The following is a 22,458-nucleotide window of genomic DNA, read 5'->3' on the forward strand; positions in this document are numbered from 1 at the left end:
GTTAACGGAAAATCCCGCCCGTGATGTACGATGGTCGGTCGTCTTTCATACGTGTTGACAATCTTTGCAAAATCAACACTCAGTGAAGATAAATAATGTAAGTTGTTGGTCAAGCTCCTAAATAGGTTGAATGTATTTGTAAATTAGGGAAAAATAAAGGGAAACAAAAAAAAGTTCCAGGTTTTCTTTGGGATTTTTTGCAAAAAGCTTTCTGCTATAAATTCACTGGAAACGTTCCCCCGTTTGCCCATTGATGTCAATGGAACCTTTGAAAAGTACTGGTGGTTTTTGTTTTCATGAAATGTTTCTATCTATTTAGATGAGATTTATTCTGCTCAGTCTCTGTCCAAATGTCCTGCTTATCTTTTTTCACAGCATGTTGCTCAATACTTCATAGCCTTAATTGATTACTCATCTACCATTCAGTGACAGAAAGCTGTTAAGTGGCATAAATGCAGTGCCTGCTGTACAAATCCCAATGTTTGATTATCTGAGCCCACGTCCTGTCAATTAACAGCAATCCCCTAATCTGCATCGATTTGTTGCTGGGTAATCCTGATGCAATTCACATGCTCAGCTGAACTAAATGGCTCAGGAGCTGAGCCCATTGGGTTCCATAAATGCACCAATAAATCAACTGTGCATAATGTGAAACACATGTGGTTAAATATTAGGAGCCTCACGCGGGCAGAGAAACCCGAGGGTGGACTTGTAAATTGGGACACCATGCCATTGGTGGCATGCACGCTACTGGTCCCGCCATGATTTTACAGGCAGCAAGGGAGGTGTCCTGGGCCCCCGGTGCCAATCAGACATCCCCACCCCAGTTTTGCCTCCCTCTTCCACTCTCCCCTCCCTGTCGCCCTCGATGGCCTGAGAGAGATCTGGATGGATTTAGCTGGAACCAGAGGCATCCATGGTTCCTCTTCATTCCGGCTTTCTGCAATACTGCAGTGGTCACCAACCTGGTCTGGCACAGAGCTGCTGGCCTGTATAAGGTGGGAGTTCCTCCTGGCGATGGCTGGAAGTCCTGCCTCATGTTAACTAAAGAGCCCGCCAGCCATAAAATTAAAGAGGGGAGAGCCCACCAATTAGAAGGTGGGCTTGCCCCAGAATTTACACTTGGGTGTGGGAAGCCTGCCCTCAGCTTACAATCCAGCCCGAGGGTGAAATGAGAAAATGATTGCCCATTGGCACCACGATATCACTTGGCACTATGGTTAGTGCTGACATAACAAGCATTGGTTCCAACAGAATTAAATGGGAGGTGGAGAGCAATGGAAAAACATGGGGCGGAATTCTCCGCCAGGCCCGACACTGACGTGAAACCCGGAGAGGTTCACGACGGCGTCAGAGGCCGCTCATGGCCCGCTATTCTCCCCCCGCCGGGGGGCTAGGAGGGCCGTGGCGTGAATCTCGGTCGCCGGGAATGACGCGGCCGACGCGCCTAATGACGTCAGCCGCGCATGCGCAGGTTGGCCAGCTCCAAACCGCGCATGCGCGGCTGACGTCACGACGGATGACGGCTCAAACCCGCACATAGAACATAGAACATAGAACAGTACAGCACAGAACAGGCCCTTCGGCCCTCAATGTTGTGCCGAGCCATGATCACCCTACTCAAACCCACGTATCCACCCTATACCCGTAACCCAACAACCCCCCCCCTTAACCTTACTTTTTAGGACACTACGGGCAATTTAGCATGGCCAATCCACCTAACCCGCACATCTTTGGACTGTGGGAGGAAACCGGAGCACCCGGAGGAAACCCACGCACAGGGGGAGGACGTGCAGACTCCACACAGACAGTGACCCAGCCGGGAATCGAACCTGGGACCCTGGAGCTGTGAAGCATTTATGCTAACCACCATGCTACCCGAACCCCGCACGACATGTGCGGTTGCCGTCTTCCCCTCCGCTGCCCCGCAAGACGTGGCGGCTTGATCTTGCGGGGCGGCGGAGGGGAAAAAGTGCGTCCTCTTGAGACGCCGGCCCGACGATCGCGGGCCAGTCCCCTCCCGAGCACGGTCATGGTGCTCATTCCCCTCTCCGCCCCGCACAAGCCACAAAACAGCTGTTGGCGCCATGTTCACGCCGGCAGCGACCAGGTGTGGTTGCCGTCGACGTGAACTGGTCGGTAACGGCAGGCCACTCGGCCCATCCGGGTCGGAGAATCGCGGGCGCTGCTCGCGACACGCCATTTTGGGGGGGGTGGGAGAATCGCGGGGGGTGCCAGAGCGGCCCTCCCGCGATTCTCCCACCCGGCATGGGAGCGGAGAATTGCGTCCATGGTCACCAAAATGTGGGGTACATGCAACTCTGATCATAACCATGACACTATGTTGATATTGTTATGTTATTGGACTCCTGTGGGCAAAATGTTCAGAGAATATAGGGCGTGATTCTCCGCACTCACGACGGGTCGGAGAATAGCGGGCGGTGCAAATGTTTACGGCGACGCTGGTCCGACGCCCTCCCGCTATTCTCCGAACCCCGCACAAACTCCAAGTCGCCATTCCCGCAAAACGCCTCAAACGCGCCCCCGACACGACCAGAATCGCTAGTTTTTGGCCCACCGCTATTCTCCGGCCCGGACGGAGGGGGGGAGTGGGGGAGACGGAGGGGGGGAGTGGGGGAGATGGAGGGGGGGGGAGTGTGGGAGACGGAGGGGGGAGTGGGGGAGACGGAGGGGGGGAGTGGGGGAGACGGAGGGGGGCAGTGGGGGAGACGGAGGGGGAAGTTGGGGAGATGGAGGGGGGCAGTGGGGGAGACGGAGGGGGGGAGTGGGGGAGACTGAGGGGGGGAGTGGGGGAGACGGAGGGGGGGAGTGGGGAAGACGGAGGGGGGAGATGGAGGGGGGAGTGGGAGTGGGGGGGGTGTTAGTGAGAGAGTGAGCGAGTGAGCCGTCCAACCCCGTAACAAAATGTCTGCCACCATGCTATGGCGTGCCGGTCACAAGGACAAGGCCGCTGGTTCCCCTGTGGCTTATGGCCACAGGCCACTGACGCACCGGTGAGGAGGACATAGTTAACTGCCCGTTGGATGCAGAAAGTGACCTGGGGTTAGGCTGCCCGCGTGTCAGCAGCACGTCCAGGCCACCGGGACACACAGGTATCCCGTGGCAGGCGGCTGCCGAGGTGGCGACTAACCTCCGTCTAACATGTCCCGTTTCTCTGCCCCCCACCACCCTTCTGTAGGTTAGCACAATGTCTGAGAACAGAACGGCTATGTTCTGCGCAGTGGGTGGGGCCGCTGCACTGCATTTGGCGGTGCAGCAGCATCCACACCCACATCCCGCAGTGGATGCAGGGCCAGCTGCAGCAGCAGAGGGAAGGGCCGAGGAGTTGCCAGTCGTCGAGCAGCATGGGGAGGAGGAGGAGGAGGAAGAGGAAGAGGAGAGAGTGAGGGTGCAGCCACGGCGCCAGAGGCGACGACCAAGGCCGAGGGTGTACCGTGTCCGGGTCTCTTTCCTAACAATGACGGACATCACCTGCAGGAGGAGACTCCGGCTGAGTAGGCGGACGGTGATACATATCTGTCACCTCGTGGCGCACCTGGCACAACGTGGAACGGGGGGAGGACACGCGATCCCTGTTGCCATCAAGGTGACGGTCGCTCTTAACTTCTATGCTACCGGTTCCTTCCAGTCTCCGAGCGGGGACGTCTCCGGGATCTCCCAGTCATCGGTGCACAGGTGCATCCGGGATGTGACCGATGCCCTCTATGCCATCGCGGACCGCTACATCACCTTTCCCGAGGACCAAGCAAGTCAAGACTCACGAGCCCGTGGATTTGCCAGAGTGGCCGGGATACCGATGGTGCAGGGGGCAATCGATTGTGTTCATGTCCCCATGCGCCCGCCTGGAGGGGACAGGGACGTGTTCACAAACAGGAGGGGGACATACTCCATGAATATCCAGGTGGTATGCGACCCCCACATGCGGATCATGAACGTCTGTGCAAGGTTCCCAGGGAGTGTGCATGACTCCTACATACTGGCGCAGTCGTTCATCCCTGCGATGTTTGAGGGACGTCCCCCACGGCTGAGGGGCTGGTTGCTAGGCGACAGAGGTTATCCGCTGAGGTCTTGGCTGATGACGCCTATACGGAGGCCTCAGACCAATGCGGCAACCCGATACAACGAGGCCCATGCAGCAACCAGGGGTGTGGTGGAGCGCTGCCTTGGCCTCCTGAAGATGAGATTCAGGTGCCTGGACCGCTCCGGAGGGGCCCTGCAGTACCAGCCCGACAGGGTCGCTCGCATTGTTGTGGTCTGCTGTGCGCTGCACAACATCGCGATGCAGAGGGGAGATGACCTGCTGCAGGAGGCGGAGGGAGAAGCCAGTGGCAGTGGTGCCAGCACAGAGGAGGAGGAGGAGGAGCGGGAGGAGGAGCAGGAGGAGGAGAAGGAGGAGGAGGAAGCTGGTGGAGTGGCGGGCGCAGCACGCAGACACGACCCAGGTGCTGGTGATGTCCAGGAGGCGGCACGACGGACCCGGCGAGGACGGCGGGCACGCGACGCCTTGGTGGCAGCACGGTTCACGCGTCACATGTGACGTCCCCGCTGAACACCAAACCACCACCTGCATCGCTAGTCGTGCAGAGGGTCAACACACAACTGCCACCACCACAACCCCCCCCCGGGACTGCACACCCGGCACCGAAGTTTCACCGCTCGTCAACCCCAGCGACACTCGGTCACCATCACGATACCTGTGGCTGTGGAACAATCACACGGTATTACAAGTAAGGTGGAACAGTGCGTTTAATATGAACAAACATTTACAGGTGCCCTAGCCCCTACAACTAAACTGTGCCCTTCACCCGTGCCAACTTACTATGTGTCTCACTTTGTTGCCTTACGGGCCCTACCTCTACGTCTACGTGAGTCCCCAGATGATACAGCAGGAGTGGAGGAGGACTGCTGCGAATCGCCCCCTTCGACTCGTTTCTCCTTGGCCAAGCATTTCCTGGGGCGACCCGGCCTTGATGGGCCAGGCTGCTCTGCGGGCGTCTCGGGTGACGTTGTGCCACCCTGCTCTTCCTGCTGCCCACCCGATGCACCAGGGATGGGACGGGGGGAGGCCGAGAATTCCGGGACGTCCCGTGATGGACTTAATGGGACGGGCCCCGAAACCTCCTCCTCCCTCGGGGAGCCAGGTGGCCCCCGGGGCTCACTTTGGGACAGAGGTGCGAGCGGGGAGGTGCCCCGTCGCGCCACCGACACCTGGCGCTGCCAGTCCTGGAGGCCTGCGACGGTATCCACCAGGATCCGAACGTTTGCTGACACGGAGTCCAGGGAGTTAGACATTCCTGCCAGGGACTGGGCGATCTCAACCTGTGTGTGCACGACGCCATCCAGCACATGTGTCAGGCGTTTGATGCTCTCGGCGACTGACTGCTGTGACTGGGCCATGACCTGGTGAGACTGGGCCAAGGCCCGCAGGGCGCCGGCAATGTCGTTTTGGCTCTGGCACATTGCTGCCTGTGAGAGGGCAACCCTGTCCAGGGCCGAGGATGACGCGTGCACATTAACCCCAACGCCTTGGATAACCTGACCCATTGCCTCCACCGCGGATGCTATCCGTGCGGTGTCGGACTGGGTCGCTGCCATGAGCGGCACCACTCCCTGCTCTTGGACGCGGTTCGACTCCTCTAATAGCGTCTGCAGAGCCAGGAAGGCAGCCCTCATCCCGTCATAGTTTCCCTGGGTTTCTTGAGGCATCGGCTGTGCGGGTGGGTTGAGAAACTCCAGGAACTCAGAAAACGTCTGGGACCCAGCTGCATGCTGGGCCTGGCCTGGCCTCCGCCAGTCCGGGCCCTCGTCTGCTCCGACCTCCACCTGCTGTACCTGCTCAGCTGTGATGTGCGAACCAGACTGTGACCCAGGAGCCTCATCACTAAATAATCCAGCCGGGGTGAGTGTCTCTGGGATGTTGGATGGTGTGGGAGATAGCAGTGACGCAAGCTCGAGGTCGCCTAGGTTTGAGGCCTCCTCTGTGTCATCGGCCCGCTGAGAGGCCGCAGGGCATTCGCGGGCCATTTCTCTCTCTTGTGGTGGTGTCACCGCCCTCTGGGCGTCCTGCTCCACAGATTGTGTAGGGGAGGATGGGCTTCCCCGCTGATCAGGCACCCTCTGTCATGAGGCCCCGGGTGAGGTGGGGTCAGACGCCTGTGCCCTTCTGCAGCCAGACGGCCCTGGTCGTTCGGCATCACGTCCTAGGTAAGAGAATGAAACTGCTTATTTAGATTCGCTCGGCTGGGCGCTGGGCCCAGTGGCCAGGGTGTGAAGGGACAGAGGATGGGGGAGGTGTCCAAGTGGGAAGGGTGTGTGAAGGGACAGAGGATGGGGGAGGTGTCCAAGTGGGCAGGGTGTGTGAAGGGACAGAGGATGGGGGAGGTGTCCAAGTGGGCAGGGTGTGTGAAGGGACAGAGGATGTGGGAGGGGGGGGTGTTTGTCATGGAGGGGTGTCTCACTTGTTGCAGCTCCGCCAACCTCGCATAGCACGACATCCCGGGTGCCAGACCCCCCCAACAAGGTCCAGTGCCCTCTGCTCAAAGGTGGTGAGGGGGTGCAGGTTGGGCGAACCCCCTCCAGTCTGGGTGTTGAGAGCGGACTTGGCCTGTTGGGGGAGGGTACATAGGTAGATCATTGCAATACGGCAGGTATCAGCAGTCCGTTCAGATACTGGCACAGTTTGGGGGTCAAGTTGTCATAAGACAATTGCATCTCTCCACGGGGCCAGAGCGCTGGGTCTGTGACAACTTTGTGAACCACCCTCAACTAACTCTGCCCCAATCCCCCTCCACCCCCCGTGCCAGGGGGGGAGGTGGGTGATTAAGTTAAGGGGGGAGGGATGGTTGTGACCAGGGGGCACCCTCTTGGCACTTACCCTGGCAGCCCTGGTGAGGTCATGCAGCTTTTTCCTGCATTGCTCTGCTGAGCGAGGTGTCTGCCCCACAGCACTGACGGCAGCACCCACCTCACGCCAGGCCTGGCACACAGCGCTGGCAGGTTGGCGATGCCCTCTCCGCGGGCAGATGATGCCCCTCCTCTGCTCGACGGCATCGAGCAGCGTCTCCACATCTGCATCAACAAAATGAGGTGCAGCTCTCCTGGGCTCCGACATCATGGCCTACAGATTCTGTGCTCGCCCGCGCCTTTTTACGGCGTCGGGCGGCGTCACGTGGGCGTGGTCGCATCGTCGCCGCGTTTCGTCGTCATCGCGCACGTGATTGACGCGGCCGCGTTCCTAGCCCATTTCCAGGACGTGAATACGTCGGGAAATGGACCCTTCCCGACCGTCGTCAGACGCGCCCGTTTTTGACGCCAACTTCGCGATTTTCCGCGGGTGCGGAGAATCGCGCCCATAGTATTTAAATTTATCATGGAAGTTTGAGAATTGAATTCAGTTTAAATTAAAATGTGGAAATGAAAATATGGTGCCAGTAAAGTGACCACAGGTCTGAAAAAAAAAACACACTGGTCCACTAACATCAATAGCGATGGAAAACTGTCATTCTAACCCTGTCTGGCCTACACAATCACACCAGTCCCACATTAGTATGGTTGGCTCTTAGCTGCCCTATGAAGTGACCGATCGAGTCTCTTAGTTATATAAATCTTCTAAAAGATTAATAAAAATTTTAACAATGAGACAGGCCATTTTATAGAAACATAGAAAATAGAAGCAAGAGGAGGCCATTCGGCCCTTCGAACCTACTCTGCCATGCATTATGATCATGGCTGATCATCAAGTTCGATACCCTGATCCCACCTTCCTCCCATTACTCTTGATCCCTTTAGCCCCAAGAGCTGTATCCAATTCCTCTTGAAATTACACAATGTTTTGGCTTCAACTATTTTCTATGGTAGCAAATTCCAAAAATTCACCACTTTCTGGGTGAAGGAATTTCTCTTCACCTCAGTTCTCTATTCCTATACTCAAATCTTCTCACTATCAAGGCCATTATATAATTTGCCTTCTTTACTGCCTGCTGTACCTGCGCGCTTACTTTCAAAGAAAGATACACAAGGACAACAAGGTCTCGCTAAGTATCCACCTCTCTTAATTTACATCCATTCAAAGAATAATCTGCCTTCCTATTTTTGCTACAGAAGCAGATAACGTTACAATAATCCACATTATACTGCAGCCGCTGTGCATGTGCTCACTCAGCCTGTCCAAATCTCGCTGAAGTATCTCTGCATCCTCCTCACAGGTCACCCTCCCACCCAACTTTGTACCATCTGCAAATCTGGAGATTAAACATTCAGTTCCCTCGTCTAAATCATTAATATATAATATGAACAGTTGGGGTCCGAACGTCGATCACTGCAGTGCCCCACTAGTCACTGCCTCCCAATCGGAAAAAGACCCTTTTATTCCAACGTTTTGCTTCCTGTCTGCTAATAAACTTTTTATCCATCTCAAAACACTATCCATAATTCCATGCGCTTTAACTTTACACATTAATTTTCTGTGTGAGATCTTGTCGAACGCCTACTAAATAAACCACATCCACCGGTTCTCCCTGATCAACTCTACTAGTTACATCTTCAAAGAATTCTAGTAGATTTGTCAAGCATGATTTTCCTTTCGTAAATCCATGCTGACTTTGTCTGATTGCACTACTGCTTTCCAAATACTGTGCTATAAAATCCTTAATAATGAAGTCCAGCAACTTCCTTACTACCGATGTTAGGCTCAGTGATCTATAGTTCCCTGTTTTCTCTCTACCTCTCTTTTTGAATAGCGAGGTTACATTCACAACCCTCCAATCTGTAGGAACCGTTCCAGAGTTCAAAGAATTTTGGAAAATGACCACCAATGGATCTACTATTTTTAGGACCACTTCCTTACATACTCTGGGATGCAGATTATCAGGCCCTGGAGATTTGTCCGCCTTCAATCCCAAAAAATTCCTCAAATCTATTTCTTTACGAATACTCATTTCCTTCAGCTTCTCATTAAAACTTGTGCTTCTCAAAACTTCCGGTACACTATTAATGTCTTCCTTTGTGAAAACAGAAGAAAAGTACGAATTTAGTTCCTCAACCATTTCTTTGCTCCCTGCTATGAATTCCCCCGTTTCTGGCTGTAAGGGGCCTACATTAGTTTTTATTCATCTTTTTCTCTTTACATAACTGTAAAAACATTCACAGTCAGTTTTTATGTTCTCCACTAGTTAACTTTCATATTGTATTTTCCCCTTGGTCTGCCTTTTCTGAATTTTGAACTGTTCCCAATCCTCAGGCCTATTGCGTTTTCTTGCTAATTTGTATGCCTCTTCTTTGAATCTAATACGATCTCTCATTTCCCTTATAAGCCATGGCTTGGCTTACAAGGGAAATTCTGGAGCGAAAATTCTCCAATGTTCCCTTTCTACTCGTGCGCCAAATCGGAATAAAAAACTTTTGGAATTCACCTATTCGTTCCTTGAAGGCCTGCCATTGCCTGCCTGCTATCTTTTGTTTCTGTAATGTTTCCCAGTCCGTCATAGCCAGCTCATGCCTCATACCATCATAGTTACCTTTATGGAAGTTCTGGACCCTGGTCTCAGAATCAACTACCTCACTATTCACTTTGATAAAGAATTCTACCATATTATGGTCACTCATCCCAAAGGGTTCTCTCACAACTAGATTGCCAACTAATCCTTTCTCATTGTACAATACCCAGTCCAATATAGCCTGTTCCCTTGTTGGTTGCTCAACATACTGGTCAAGAAAACCATTCCATATATGCTCCAGAAATTCCTCCTCTATTGTACTGTGATTATTTTGAGTCACCAAATTTACATGCAGATTAAAGTCACCCATAATCACAGATGTTCTTTTATTAAATGCATCTCTGATTTCCTGTCTAATGCTATTCCCAACACTACCACTGCAGTTTGGTGGTCTGTATTCCACCCCGACGAATGTTTTTGCCCCTTGATGGTTCTTAACTCTACCTAGACAGATTCCACATCATCTGTACTAATACCTTTCCTCAATATTGTATCAATATCTTCTTTAATCAACAGTGCAACTCCACCACCTTTTCCTTTCTGTCTGTCCTTCCTAAAAACTGACTAGCCCCACCTTGGAGCCATGTCTCCGTAATCCCAACTATATCATATCCCTTTACACTCATCTGCGGAACTAATACATCTATTTTATTTTGAATGTTCCGTGCATTCAGGTACTTAAGGCTATGTTCAATTGAGCATTGATTGGCAGCAGGTAGGACATCTTGTCTGCACTTGGTCCCTGCCTCGGAGAGGGTTTACTTGTTGTGTTCCCTGCATGGTGAGCGGCAGCAGCAGGATGAACATAAAGTGAACATCAAGATGGAGGCAGAAAGCTAGTGGGGTCCCCACACACCACCTTCCCACCCGATTAACCCCCCCCCCCCCCACCCGCCCACTCAGCACCAGGCTTGCCATAGGATGAACACAAGATTACATAATAACATATGAAGTAGGAGTGGGCCATTCGGCCCCTTGAGCCTACTCTGCCATCGCAGTTGATCAGATTGTAACCTCAAACCCACATTCCTGCTTACCACCAGTAACCTTTCACCTCTTTGTTAATCAATAATCTATCTAGCTCTGCCTTAGAAATATTCAAAGATTCTGCTTCCACTGCCTTTTAAGGAAGAGAGTTCCAGAGACTCGCGGCCCTCTGAGAGAAAAATGTTCTCCTCATCTCCATCTTGAATGAGTGATCCTTTATTGTTAATGTAGTGAATGTATTCACCATAATGTATGCATGATACCATAACCTGTGATCTATGACCTGGAAGTGGTGATATGAACTGCTTCCAGGTACTGTACTTAACCCCGATATGGTTCCACCTCTGGCTCCGCCCACACCGAGGCCATATATAGGCCGGCCTCTTGTGGGCGGCGTTCATCTGTACTACTGACTCTGGCTAGGCAAGTTCATAACTAATAAAGCCTACTGTTCACTCGCTCTCTCTGCCTTTTGAGTGACACCTGGTTCTAGATTCCCTGATGAGGAAACATCCGCTCCACATCCATCCTGTCAAGACCCTCAGGATCTTAAAGGTTTCGAGCAAGTCACCTCTTACTCTTCTAAACCCCAGTGGATACAAACCTAACCTCTCCAACCTTTCCTCATGAGACAACCCGCCCATCCCTCGAATTAATCGAGTAAACCTTCTCTGAACTGCCTCTAATGCATTTACATCTTCCCTTACATCTTCTCAGATAAGGAGATCAGTACTCTACACAAGTGCAACAGTAGTAAAATGTGAACTGGGGTGGATGAACACACCTAACAGCTCAAAACTGGACATCACTGAAATACTGTGGTCCATCAGCAAAAGCGGAATTATATAAACCACAATCTGTAAATTCTTGCACTGATATATCCCTCACTCCTCCTCCATCAAGCCAGGTGGAGGGTTAAGATTGATGCCGTGCACGATCTTGGTCTTTCCACCCTCTTAACTTGAGAGGGTAACGTAAAAACTCCCGGTGTTGCAGAATAAAGTAAATGTGAAAACCCTGTGCTGGCACACCCATCACACACATACACATATGTATGTGCACACATATCAATGAATGATAAAAAGCAGTCATTAGTTATTTGAGAAAGGTTCTTGGATTTGGATTTTGTTTATTGTCACGTGTACAGAGGTACAGTGAAAACTATTTTTCTGCGAGCAGCTCGACAGATCATTAAGTACATGAAAAGAAAAGGCAATAAACGAAAATACATAATAGGGCAACACAAGGTACACAATGTAACTACATAACATCGGCATCGGGTGAAGGATACAGGGGTGCGGTTATAATGAGGTCAGTCCATAAAAGGGTCGTTTAGGCGTCTGGTAACAGCGGGGAAGAAGCTGTTTCAAAAACGAATATGTTTATCCCTGAATATCATGTTCAGTTTCTGACCCCTATTTGATACTTACATTATCTGTGAACACCACTCCCAACTTCCAGATCTGGTACTTGACATCGATAGAGTTAAGCCTGTATAAAACAAACACAATCAGCTGATTTGCACCAATAGTGTCAAATAAAGGATGCAGATCACAAACACTTCATAGAAATTATTTTCCTGGCACAGAGAGTAGAATATTACAGAAGAATATTTATTCATCCATAGAATTAAGATTAAGTGTGCTGTTATGATCTAAAAATAAGTGAATATGCTTAATTCCTAATTACTCGTTAATAAATCTGGAGTGGTTAGGTTATTTTTTCAGTCCGTACCACATCTCCTGACACGGTTCAGTACAGCAACAATAAATTATATTTATTTAATACTTTAACACAGTAAGCATTTTCTAATTCTTCATGTAAGAGTAATCAGATATTAGACAGGTGGTAGTGATTAATCGCTTGGTCAAAGAGGTAGCTTTTAATGAATGACTTAATGGAGAGGGATAAGGTAACAAGTCAGAGGGAACAACAGAACTTAGGGGCTAAGCATTTGAAGGCACATGCACTGGTTGTAGAGGAATGCAAGTGGGGAATGTGCAAGAGGCTATCCAAGAGGATAGAACAGGATCTGTGCAGAGATCTCGGACGATTGGTCTATACCGGCCAATTCTCTTGGTTCTTCTTCCAGATCACGGGGTCTCTGCCATTTTAATGCGGCCCTGGATTCCTGAGGATATCCTTTGGGGACAAAGCTGCCCTGCTATTGTAGAAAGTACAAGCCAACCAGGACCATGTGAGTTAAAAACAGGTCACAGGGTTCCCAGTCTCTCACCTCTGATTCGGTCAGTATCGCTTGGAGTCCTCCCAAGCGCATACAGAAAAGCTAATGATGAATATCTAGATCCGATTATGAGTGCTAAACCTTCTCACAGAGCGGGCCTATACTGGAGCTCACCGGCCATTTAATTTGCTCGGATCAGGAAGGTAGGGAAATATCAGGACTGAGCGGGCGTTAGCACACTTCAGGTGCAATATTCCTGTTTAATACTCAGGCAAAGGGGGCTCAGAAATATTGGCCCAACTATGTTCCACAGTTAAATACAAAACACTTTCCAACATGAGTACTAATCTGAAATATCATTGAATCAAGCCTCTCAAGAGCCACAGATCCAAATGCATCACTGATCCACAAACAAAGTGATGATTACAACATACATAGGGCCATGAATACAACAGGGCTGATTTCCCTGAGCACTCAGCTGGCACTTGTGTCTCCATCACACCGTTTGCTCTTTATGGAATTCTGTAACACGAACAGGAACACATTTCCTGACAGGTTGTTCAAAGCACATGGTACAAAATCAACACAAGTCTGGACACTGAATAAATTACAGCTGATCATAATATTTTATTCAACTCAATTTAGACAGGAACACACTCTGGTTAACAGGCTCTTCTGTCTGATTGATATGTACCTTTTACATTGTTGTCACCTGTTATGCATGGTTAATTCTCAGAAAATATTGTTCAGTTAAATCAATCAGCCAGAGCTTTCAACCGAAAGAAAATGTTCGTGAGGTTATGGAAAAAGGTCAGGAAAATTGCATATTTAAGCCAGAAATGATTGCCTGCTCCGTAAGCATGTGAGTGCTTAAAATCATTTGATACGAGGCACTATAATTGCATTGTCAAAACAGACAAAATGTGTTACAAACATATGAAGCTAATATTGCAACATTAGATTCTAAGCTATAATGCCAATTTTCTGTTTCAGACTGAAACTTATCAAATTAGGCTACGTTTTTTGAAGAAGTGAATCTCACCGCTGATGAGGTTTCATAGGTCAGGTTCTCTGCTTAATGACAAAACTCTTAATTTAGAGGCGAGCCCACGATTGCTATGTAACAGAATAATTAGTTGCTGGAAGATGAAGTTATTCTCTAATGAGGTCTTGCTGCCAATGTGTGATCAGCTATGGTAATCACTTGTAATTCAGGGCATTCCCACGCTGCAATCAGTTGTTGGTCAAAGCCACAATCAGACTTGAATGGTGGAGTAGGCTCCGAGGGCCAAATGGCCTAACCCTGCTCTTATTGTTTAAACTGGATTATATGCTGGAAACAGACCAGGGGCATAATTATAAAGAGATGTACAACTCTTTGTGCGGCCACCGGAAGGAATGTCGGTGCCACACTATCCTATGCTTACCAAAACCACCTCGCAGCAATAACAAGCCTTTATATGAAGGTCAGATGACTGCCACTCAGTGGGGGAAGCCCTGTCCTCTGGATCTGTCAGCCAATCCAGTTGGTCAGCAGCTCTAGCAGTCTAAGGACTCGGAATTTGGCACGGGGGGGAGGAGGACTGCTAACAGGAGGAACAGTGATGCCATCCAGAGCGAGATAAATCCTGGGCTATTTGGGTGGGAAGGTGACTTTTGCAAGCCAGGTGGGGAAGGATCAAAGTGGGGGTAAAACTCTTAGGGATAGCTATGATCCCAATGCACACAGTGCACCACCCTCTCAGCCGCCGGGATTCTCCGTTATACGGGCTCCCAGGGGTTTCCCGATGGCGTGGGGCTGCCCCCCCACAATGGGAAACCCCACTGACCGGTCGACGTAACGGAGAATCCCGCCGGCCGATCGGGGCGGAAATGTGGTGCGGCGGGGTCAAGAATCCCGCCCAATGTATCTCCCTTCCTTCCTGCCTTTTAACCATTTGGATTGAAAAAGAAATGGCCTAACCACCACCATCAGCCTTGCCATGCCAGCAGTGATACAGGGTGGACAGCGTAATATGCAAGTCATCTCAATTGATAGTGAATTATCTTTTTAAAAATGATGGTTTGCTACTGATTTTTACGGCCCCCTCCCCCACCCATCGAATTATAGGAGAAAATCAGAGGTGGGATGGAAGGTGGTGAGCAACGAGCAGATATATCTTATCCGCCCTGCCACCAAAAACACTGTAAAATCCAGCCCCTCTTCTCAAGTGTCTGACTGGAACGTGCCCTCTCTCTTGATTCAATTATAAGAGTTTAAACACTATGGGTGGGATTTTCCAGTCCATCCCTCCAGAAAGATCTTTCGGTCCCGCCGAAGGCAGGAGGGACGAGCCACGCAAAATACCGTAAACATCGGTGGGACCACAAGGTTCTACCGGCACCCAGTGTTGAGCTGTCCCTGCTGCCGTTAAACACGACAAGGGGGGGCGGTGGAAACCTGCCCTATGTGTGATCTTCATGTTATGCTTTGGAATTGTGTGATTAACCATTCGGTCATCTAAGTTGAGCAGTAAGGATAGTGTGCATTTCAGTCCTAACCATCCCAAATTCCAACTGTAACCCAATTGTGGCTTTTGTTACTATTGTTAAAACAGAGAACTGTTTAGTCCATGCATGTTTGGATTGTAAAATAGACAGAAGTCATGAAAGCAAGTCAAAGTAGTGGAATTGAACGCAACACATTGGGAAATGTATACGTTAAAATCAGAATGCAACAAGTGAAGAGGGCACTCAATAGAACATACATCAATGTTATTATAACTATGCAGCTCTTCCGTGAGACTTTTCCCTGCCTGGTTATGCTCTGTAGCTACAAAGCTGAAAATACAAAGATTTTGTTAAGAGCGCCTTTTTTGCTGCAGAGGCTACAGGCCAATTCACATCCAACGACCTGCCCTGAAAACTCTGCTCACATTTTGAGAGGTGTGACAAATTCCACGGCAGAGGCTGAAACAGTCCACAGCATTCTAAATAATGAACAACATTCTAAATAAAACAACATTCTTTTTAAAATGGTCAATTCACCCCCATCTCCCAATGTTAGCTGATCCTTTAAAGAACCCCAGGATCCAGATGGGCATCTTCACCAACAACTAATCAGTTCTTCAGCATGCCATACCCTGTTTGTGTACCAAGTTTTGTTGAAATCCATCCATTAGTTTTTGACATATAGGCCCAGGTTCCCACCACGATGGAGGGCCTCTCCATCGTGCCACAAAACTATAAGTCACGGCCCAAACGCAGCACTTTCCATTTTCGTGGGGTGGGAATGGGGGCAGTTCACATTTCACATGTGTTCTAGGAGGCAGCTGGCCATTTAATTTATCAGCTGCCTTCATTCAAGTTGGATTTTAGTAGCCCAGGAGTGTGAAACATGAAGTGTGCAGAGAGGAGCTGACAAAAGCTGGCCTGAACTTTGTGTATTTCTCTAGAGAACCAGGGTGCCTGTTTGGCGAAGTAAGGTACTCCTTTGATATGGTCCCAGGACATCTTTGGCTGGTGTCAAGTGCTCCCGAGAATTGTTACAAGTACGCATAAATGTGTGGAAAATGTGTATGAACTCACTGGCCACGATCCACCGGCCGCATTGTGATTTCGCTCGAGTGCAGTGCGGCCAGTGGATGCCAGGTGAGGCCTCCTGCAGGTTTCCTGGCAGCCTTCATGCCTCGTGGCATTTACCCAAGTCCCATGAGGTGTCAGAGTCAGAATCACGGCCAAAAGGGGCGTGCCCAAACAGTACTCACCAAGGTGGGTTTTAAATCGACTTCAGCGAACTTACGCGGGATCTACCGGCCTCCCCAGCGAGGCCACAGCCGGGCGCCGATCAGTGCTGGTCCACATAAACCTGCAACAAGTGGAACGGCACCCGGGGGATCTCCCAGGGTATCGGAGACCCCTGGGTGGTCAGGGTCAGTGCACGGTGGCCACTTGGCCCTCCGCCTGGAATGTAGGCACCTTTGTACTGACCAGCTGGCATTCTGGCACTGCCAAGGTGCCTGGGTGGCACTGCAAAGCTGACACAGCACTACCTTGATGCCAGTGCAAGGGTGCCAGGGTGGCACTGCCAAAGGTCAGGGGCTGAGGGGGGCCATGAACATGAAAGGATGGTGATGTGTTCGGCAGATTGGTTCGACGTTGACTGCAACTGGATGCAGGGAAGCTAGAAACAAATGCCTGACACAGGAGATGATCCAACACTGTTTTATTTAACTATGGGCTGCTTTACATGTTCAGCTGTGGGTTGACACTCTACTAATCCAACTGATTACCTCTTACTGGCTTGACCAGACTTACTAACTACTGCATGGTAACAGTGCTCACTAACTTGTGAACTCTGACTGTCTCAGTAGCTGGGTCCTGAGAGAGGGAGAGTCTTCATGCCCTGTGGGCTTTATTGTGGTAGTGTCCTGTCTGGTGATTGGTTGTTCTGTGTTGTGTGTTCATTGGTCATCCTGTGTGTCAATCACTGCCTGTCTGCATCTCATTATATACATGAGTGGATATTATGACATCTCCCCTTTTTTTTAAAAATAAGTTTAGGAACGTGAAGGTATATACATGCCTGACTATTTACAAGTGGTGAGGTAACGAACATATCTACATGGGAAGGTGTCTATCGTGCAGATACAAAGCAACTGAACAAAATTTACAAGAGTAAAGTCTATAGATTCAGTCTTTGAGGCGGGCGACAAATCTTGTCGATCGCCGCAGAGGTGGAGCAGGAGACGCCGGCACTTGGACAGGCGGGATTGCTGGCATTGCAGCGGTGTCATGGACAGGCGGGATCGCTGGCAGATCGGTGACCTGCAGAAGGCCGCGAGTGGCCAGGCTTCCCACACTGCAGGCATCGCCGTCTTTTGGCTGGACATTGCCACTTTAAATGGGCGGAGCCACAATTCGGACACGTCATAACGCTGACGCCAGCGCGTTCCATGTGCGAACGTGCATGCGCAGTGCGGTCGGCCGACGTACGTATCTGCGCATTAGGGTTGTCGGCCTCGTCGTCCACCCGGTCGTGGCGCGCATGCGTAGGAACCTGGGAAAAGCACGTAAAACCGCCACTCTCCTCGATACTCAGGCCTTGCATTTTTGCAATGGCCTGCACCCGTTCTGCCTCGTGGGAGGCCAGTTTTGCAGTTTCTGCCACCCTAATGTGGGAATAATGATTCTTGGCATGCTCATGGACTACGCACGTCTCGATAGCGACGGATAGGGTCAGCTGGTTGATTTTGAGGAGCTGCTGCTGCAGGGAATCGGAATGGACCCCGAAAACAATCTGATCCCGGACCATGGAATCAGCCGTCGAGCCATAATTACATGACTGCGCCAGGATGCGGAGATGGGTCAGGAAGGACTGAAAAGGTTCATCCTTACCCTGAAGCCTCTTTTGGAAGATGTACCGTGGCTGTCGAATTTTAGCAGAACCGTTTTGAACTTTGCCTTGTCTTCGCCATTGGCAAACTTAAGCGAGTTGTAGATATGGATGGCGTGGTCCCCCGGGGGAGTGGGGGGGAGGGGGGGGGGCACCCACATGCTTGATTAGAGATTGGGGTACCCTTTCAAAATGGCAGCCCGATCTCTGAGCTCAGCTCCCCAGTGCTGAAAACAATTCTGAATGTGGGCTAAACCGGTGAGAAACTCCCCAGGGCCCAAAATAGAGATTAAAATGGATAGCAGTGGGGAACTCGCCGGCAGGAAACTCCCTAAAAATCCTGCCACAAATTAACTTAGAAGTTTTAATTCCATTTAATTCCGTCTATTAACTTTGAAGCTCATTGGAACTGTCAACAGGCCTGTCAAAATGAACTGTCAAGGAGATCAGTCTAAGTGTAAATAGGAACTGTCAAAAGTGCTGCCCATTAATTTGGGAGTGTTTAAAAAATATTGTTTCCTGTTCCACTCTGCCTGTTAACCTAATCTTGAAGGCTTCCATTACCAGATTAGTGCTGCATGACTGATTTCACAAGCATCCATTACTGGCGGGGTGCCTGAAATTTCACAATTTGATTGATAGCGACAAGTAGTTATAGAGTTTTTGAAGTGGGACTATGAATTCCAATGCTTGTTCTTTTGAGGGATTGGACATTTGAATTAATATTTAATGTTATAAGCTTCATGAAGAAATACAGATGTGTAAATTTCATGAATTAGTATTTTGTTCAATATAGTGAATTCTGCAAGAGGCACTCAGAGCTTTACACAGAAGCATACATAGAAAATAGAAACAGGAGGTGGCCATTTGGCCCTTTGAGCCTGCTCCACCACTCATTATGATCATGGCTAGTCATCAAGTACAATACCCTGATCCCGCCTTCCCCCAATATCCTTTGACCCCCAAGATCTATACCTAATTCCTTCTTGAAATTACACAATGTTTTGGCCTAAACTACTTTCTGTGGTAGTTAATTCTACAGATTAACCACTCTCTGCGTGAAGAAATTTCTACTCACCTCCATCCCAAAAGGTCTACCCCTTAGACCCTTTAGTTTATAGAACTTTATTTTATCCCATCTCTACATGAGGCTTGAAGTCTGCCTATGATGGATGTTTGGTGAGTTGGCACAGTAGTTGTAAGGGCAAAGGGTAGTGGGTGAGGCCATGGGTTGCTATTGACTTCAGGAAGCAAAGTATTCTACACACCCCTGTCTGCATCAACGGGGCCAAGATGGAGATGGTTGACAGCTTCAAATTCCTAGGTGTGCACATCACCAAAAACCTGTCCAGGCCCACCCAAGTTGACTCCATGACCAAGAAAGCACAACAGCGCCTATACATCCTGTGAGAACTAAGGAAATTTGTCATGTCCACATTGACTCTTACCAACATTTACAGGTGCACCATAGAAAGCATTCTATCTGGCTGCATCACAGCCTGGTATGGCAACTGCTCGGCCCAGGACCGCAAGAAACTACAGAGAGTCATGAACACCGCCCAGTCCATCACAGGAGCCCGTCTCCCATTTATTGACTCTATCTACACCTCCCGCTGCCTTGGGAAAGCGGGCAGTATAATCAAAGACCCCTCCCATCCGGCTTACTCGCTCTTCCAACTTCTTCCATTAGGCAGGAGTTGCAAAAGAGAACACGCACTTACAGATTCAAAAACAGCTTCTTCCCCGCTGTTACCAGACTCCTAAACTACCCTCTTATGGACTGATCTGATTAATGCTACACTCCTGTATGCTTCACCCAATACCTGCGTCTATGTATTTACGTTGTGTATCTTGTGTTGCCCTATTACGTATTTTCTTTGCATGTACTAAATGATCTGTTTGAGCTGCACGCAGAAAAATATTTTTCACTGTACCTCGGTACATGTGACAATAAACAAATCCAGATGGTACAGAAGCATAGGACAAAAGGGAGGTGGATACCGGGCAAAGTTGGAACTGGGCTGGAAAGGGGCGGGATTGGTGGCAGCGGCATATATTAGTATAGAGGGTTTAAAGGGCCATGGGGTTGATTACATTGGCATAGGTTGGCATGGATAGGGGTTGGGTACATGGCATGAGGTGGTACAGATTGACGTGGATGTGTGTGGGGTGGCGGGATGAGGGTTGGAGAGGTGTTTCATGTTTTTAAAAACATTTTGGACACAGTGTTAGAGTCCCTATTCAAGACTCCCACCAAGTCTACCTCTGCACCCACCATCCTCCTCCCTCCTCACGGGTGCCCACCCGAAATTAAGGGCGGCACGGTAGCACAGTAGTTAGCACTGCTGCTTCACAGCACCAGGGTCCCAGGTTCGATTCTTGGCTAGGGTCATTGTCTGCGTGGAGTCAGCATGTTCTCTTTTTTTAAATTTAGAGTACCCAATTATTTTTTTCCAATTGAGGAGAAATTTAGCAGGGCCAATCCACCTACTCTGCACATCTTTGGGTTGTGGGGGCGAAACCCATGCAGACATGGGGAAAATGTGCAAACCCCACAAGGACAGTAACTTCGAGCCGGGATTCGAACCCGGGTCCTCAGCGCCATGGGCAGCAGTGCTAACCTCTACGCCATGTGCCACCCGTCTGCACGTTCTCCCCGTGTCTGTGTGGGTTTCCTCTGGGTGCTCCAGTTTCCTCCCACAAGTCCCAAAAGACGTACTGTTAGGTAATTTCGACGTTCTGAATTCTCCCTCAGGGAACCCGAACAGGCGCCGGAGCGTAGCGACTAGGGGATTTTCACAGTAACTTCATTGCAATGTTAATGACGTAAGCGTACTTGTGAAAATAATGATGATTATTATTATTATTATTAAATTCTAACATAGCCTTCCCCCTCGACTCCCCACTCCCGGACTGAAAATCCGATGTTCAGGCAGCCATTTTTTAAAATCAGTTTTACTGACGAGGGTATTTTCCTGACCTTGCGACCCGACTCATGGACCAAAATCCAGGCCCTATTGTTTGCGGACAATGAGACTAAAAGGGTGAAGACATTACCTCCACCTGCGTTCAGTGGCTGGTTCACTAATGTCCTCCGAGGCAAGAGAAACTGTGGCTGCAATCTCGCACGGTATGGTTGACTTTTAATTACCTCATAAGTGGTTCAGCTGGTCACTCAGTTGCAAAATAGTAGTTAATGAAGGAGACAGCCTTACCAGCACCTTCTCAGGACAACGAGTGAGGGCCTGTAAGTGAGGCCTGGCCAGAACTACCCATGCCCTGAGGCCAAAGTGTGAGAAAAAAACCAAACCAAGGCCTGCTAGTGTCTAAATATTTGTAAAATAACAACAATCACAACGTCTGGCAAAACCTACATTTCTCAAAGCCAAAATTTCTGATGATTCCGATGTATCTGCACATCTGTACTTTTTGGAATTAATTTTACGGTCATTAAGCAACAATGTTTTAGTTGTTTTGCTCTGAAACGAAATCTCTGCAATGAACATTTACGATTTGTTTCCAATAAAAGCCGCATGAATTAATGAATTTGCGGTAATTTTGCAAATAAAATGAATCCATTTTCCATCCAGCTGTCAGCCACATTAGAAAATGTGTGTTTTAATTGTGCTCAGAATGGTGTCATTCGCAGGAGCACAGCAATTAATTGTTGCAAAAATTCCTAATCGATTGGTCACTTAATTTAATACAGATTATAATTCAAAAAGATATAATGAGGAGAATGGAAAGTCACTTTAACTATTGGTAGATTTTCAAATGGTATAATTTGTACCACACAGTCATCCAACTTTATTGGAAAGATAAGAGTGGCTGATCACCCTGTTTTTGGTGTAAATGAGATGATGGCCAGAGGTCCACCATGGCGTAAGGGACGCCTCCACCCAAAACCAATGGAGGGTCGACCCTTTGACACCTGCAGGGTTCAAAAATCATTTTTGACTGATTCAGCGCTACCACCTCGACTTGTGAAGATCGACTTCCTAAAATTAACTCCACAGGATCATTTGAACGTAGAAACAAGGTAAACAACAACTATTTGCAGTAATAGAGCACCTTTAACACTGTGAAACATACCATACCTCTTCACAGGAGTGTTATCAACAAAATTGGACAGAGGGCCACGTGAGGAAATAAAGGTCCTCATAATTCACAAGAGACAGGAAGGGAGCATTTTGACCAGATGGAACCCTACTGACTTTACCAGCGGAGACACACTTCTTCATATCCCTTTCCTTCCTGTCGGACAGAGTGTTTTTGTCCAGTCCAGGTCAGACAGCGGTCAACGGTCAAAGCTGCAGTTTAATGCAGAAAAGTGTGCGGTGATTCAATTTGAAAGGAATAACGGGAAGACAGAGCACTGGACGAATGGTAAAATTCTT

At 49.2% G+C, this 22,458-nt stretch overlaps 1 protein-coding gene across 4 annotated transcripts in view; it reads right to left on the bottom strand.

Annotated features, from left to right (window-relative positions):
* ryr2a (ryanodine receptor 2a (cardiac)) overlaps positions 1 to 22,458 on the bottom strand; it is a 936,900-nt gene that overhangs the window by 17,746 nt on the left and 896,696 nt on the right. For all 4 annotated transcript variants that reach the window (XM_038814319.1, XM_038814304.1, XM_038814294.1 and 1 more), the window contains one exon: positions 11,933 to 11,993. In XM_038814319.1, coding sequence (XP_038670247.1) covers positions 11,933 to 11,993 — 61 coding nt within the window. The remainder of the gene's footprint in view (positions 1 to 11,932; positions 11,994 to 22,458) is intronic.

Source organism: Scyliorhinus canicula, chromosome 1 (genome assembly GCF_902713615.1).
Source record: "Scyliorhinus canicula chromosome 1, sScyCan1.1, whole genome shotgun sequence".
Classification (NCBI taxonomy): Eukaryota; Metazoa; Chordata; class Chondrichthyes; order Carcharhiniformes; family Scyliorhinidae; genus Scyliorhinus; species Scyliorhinus canicula.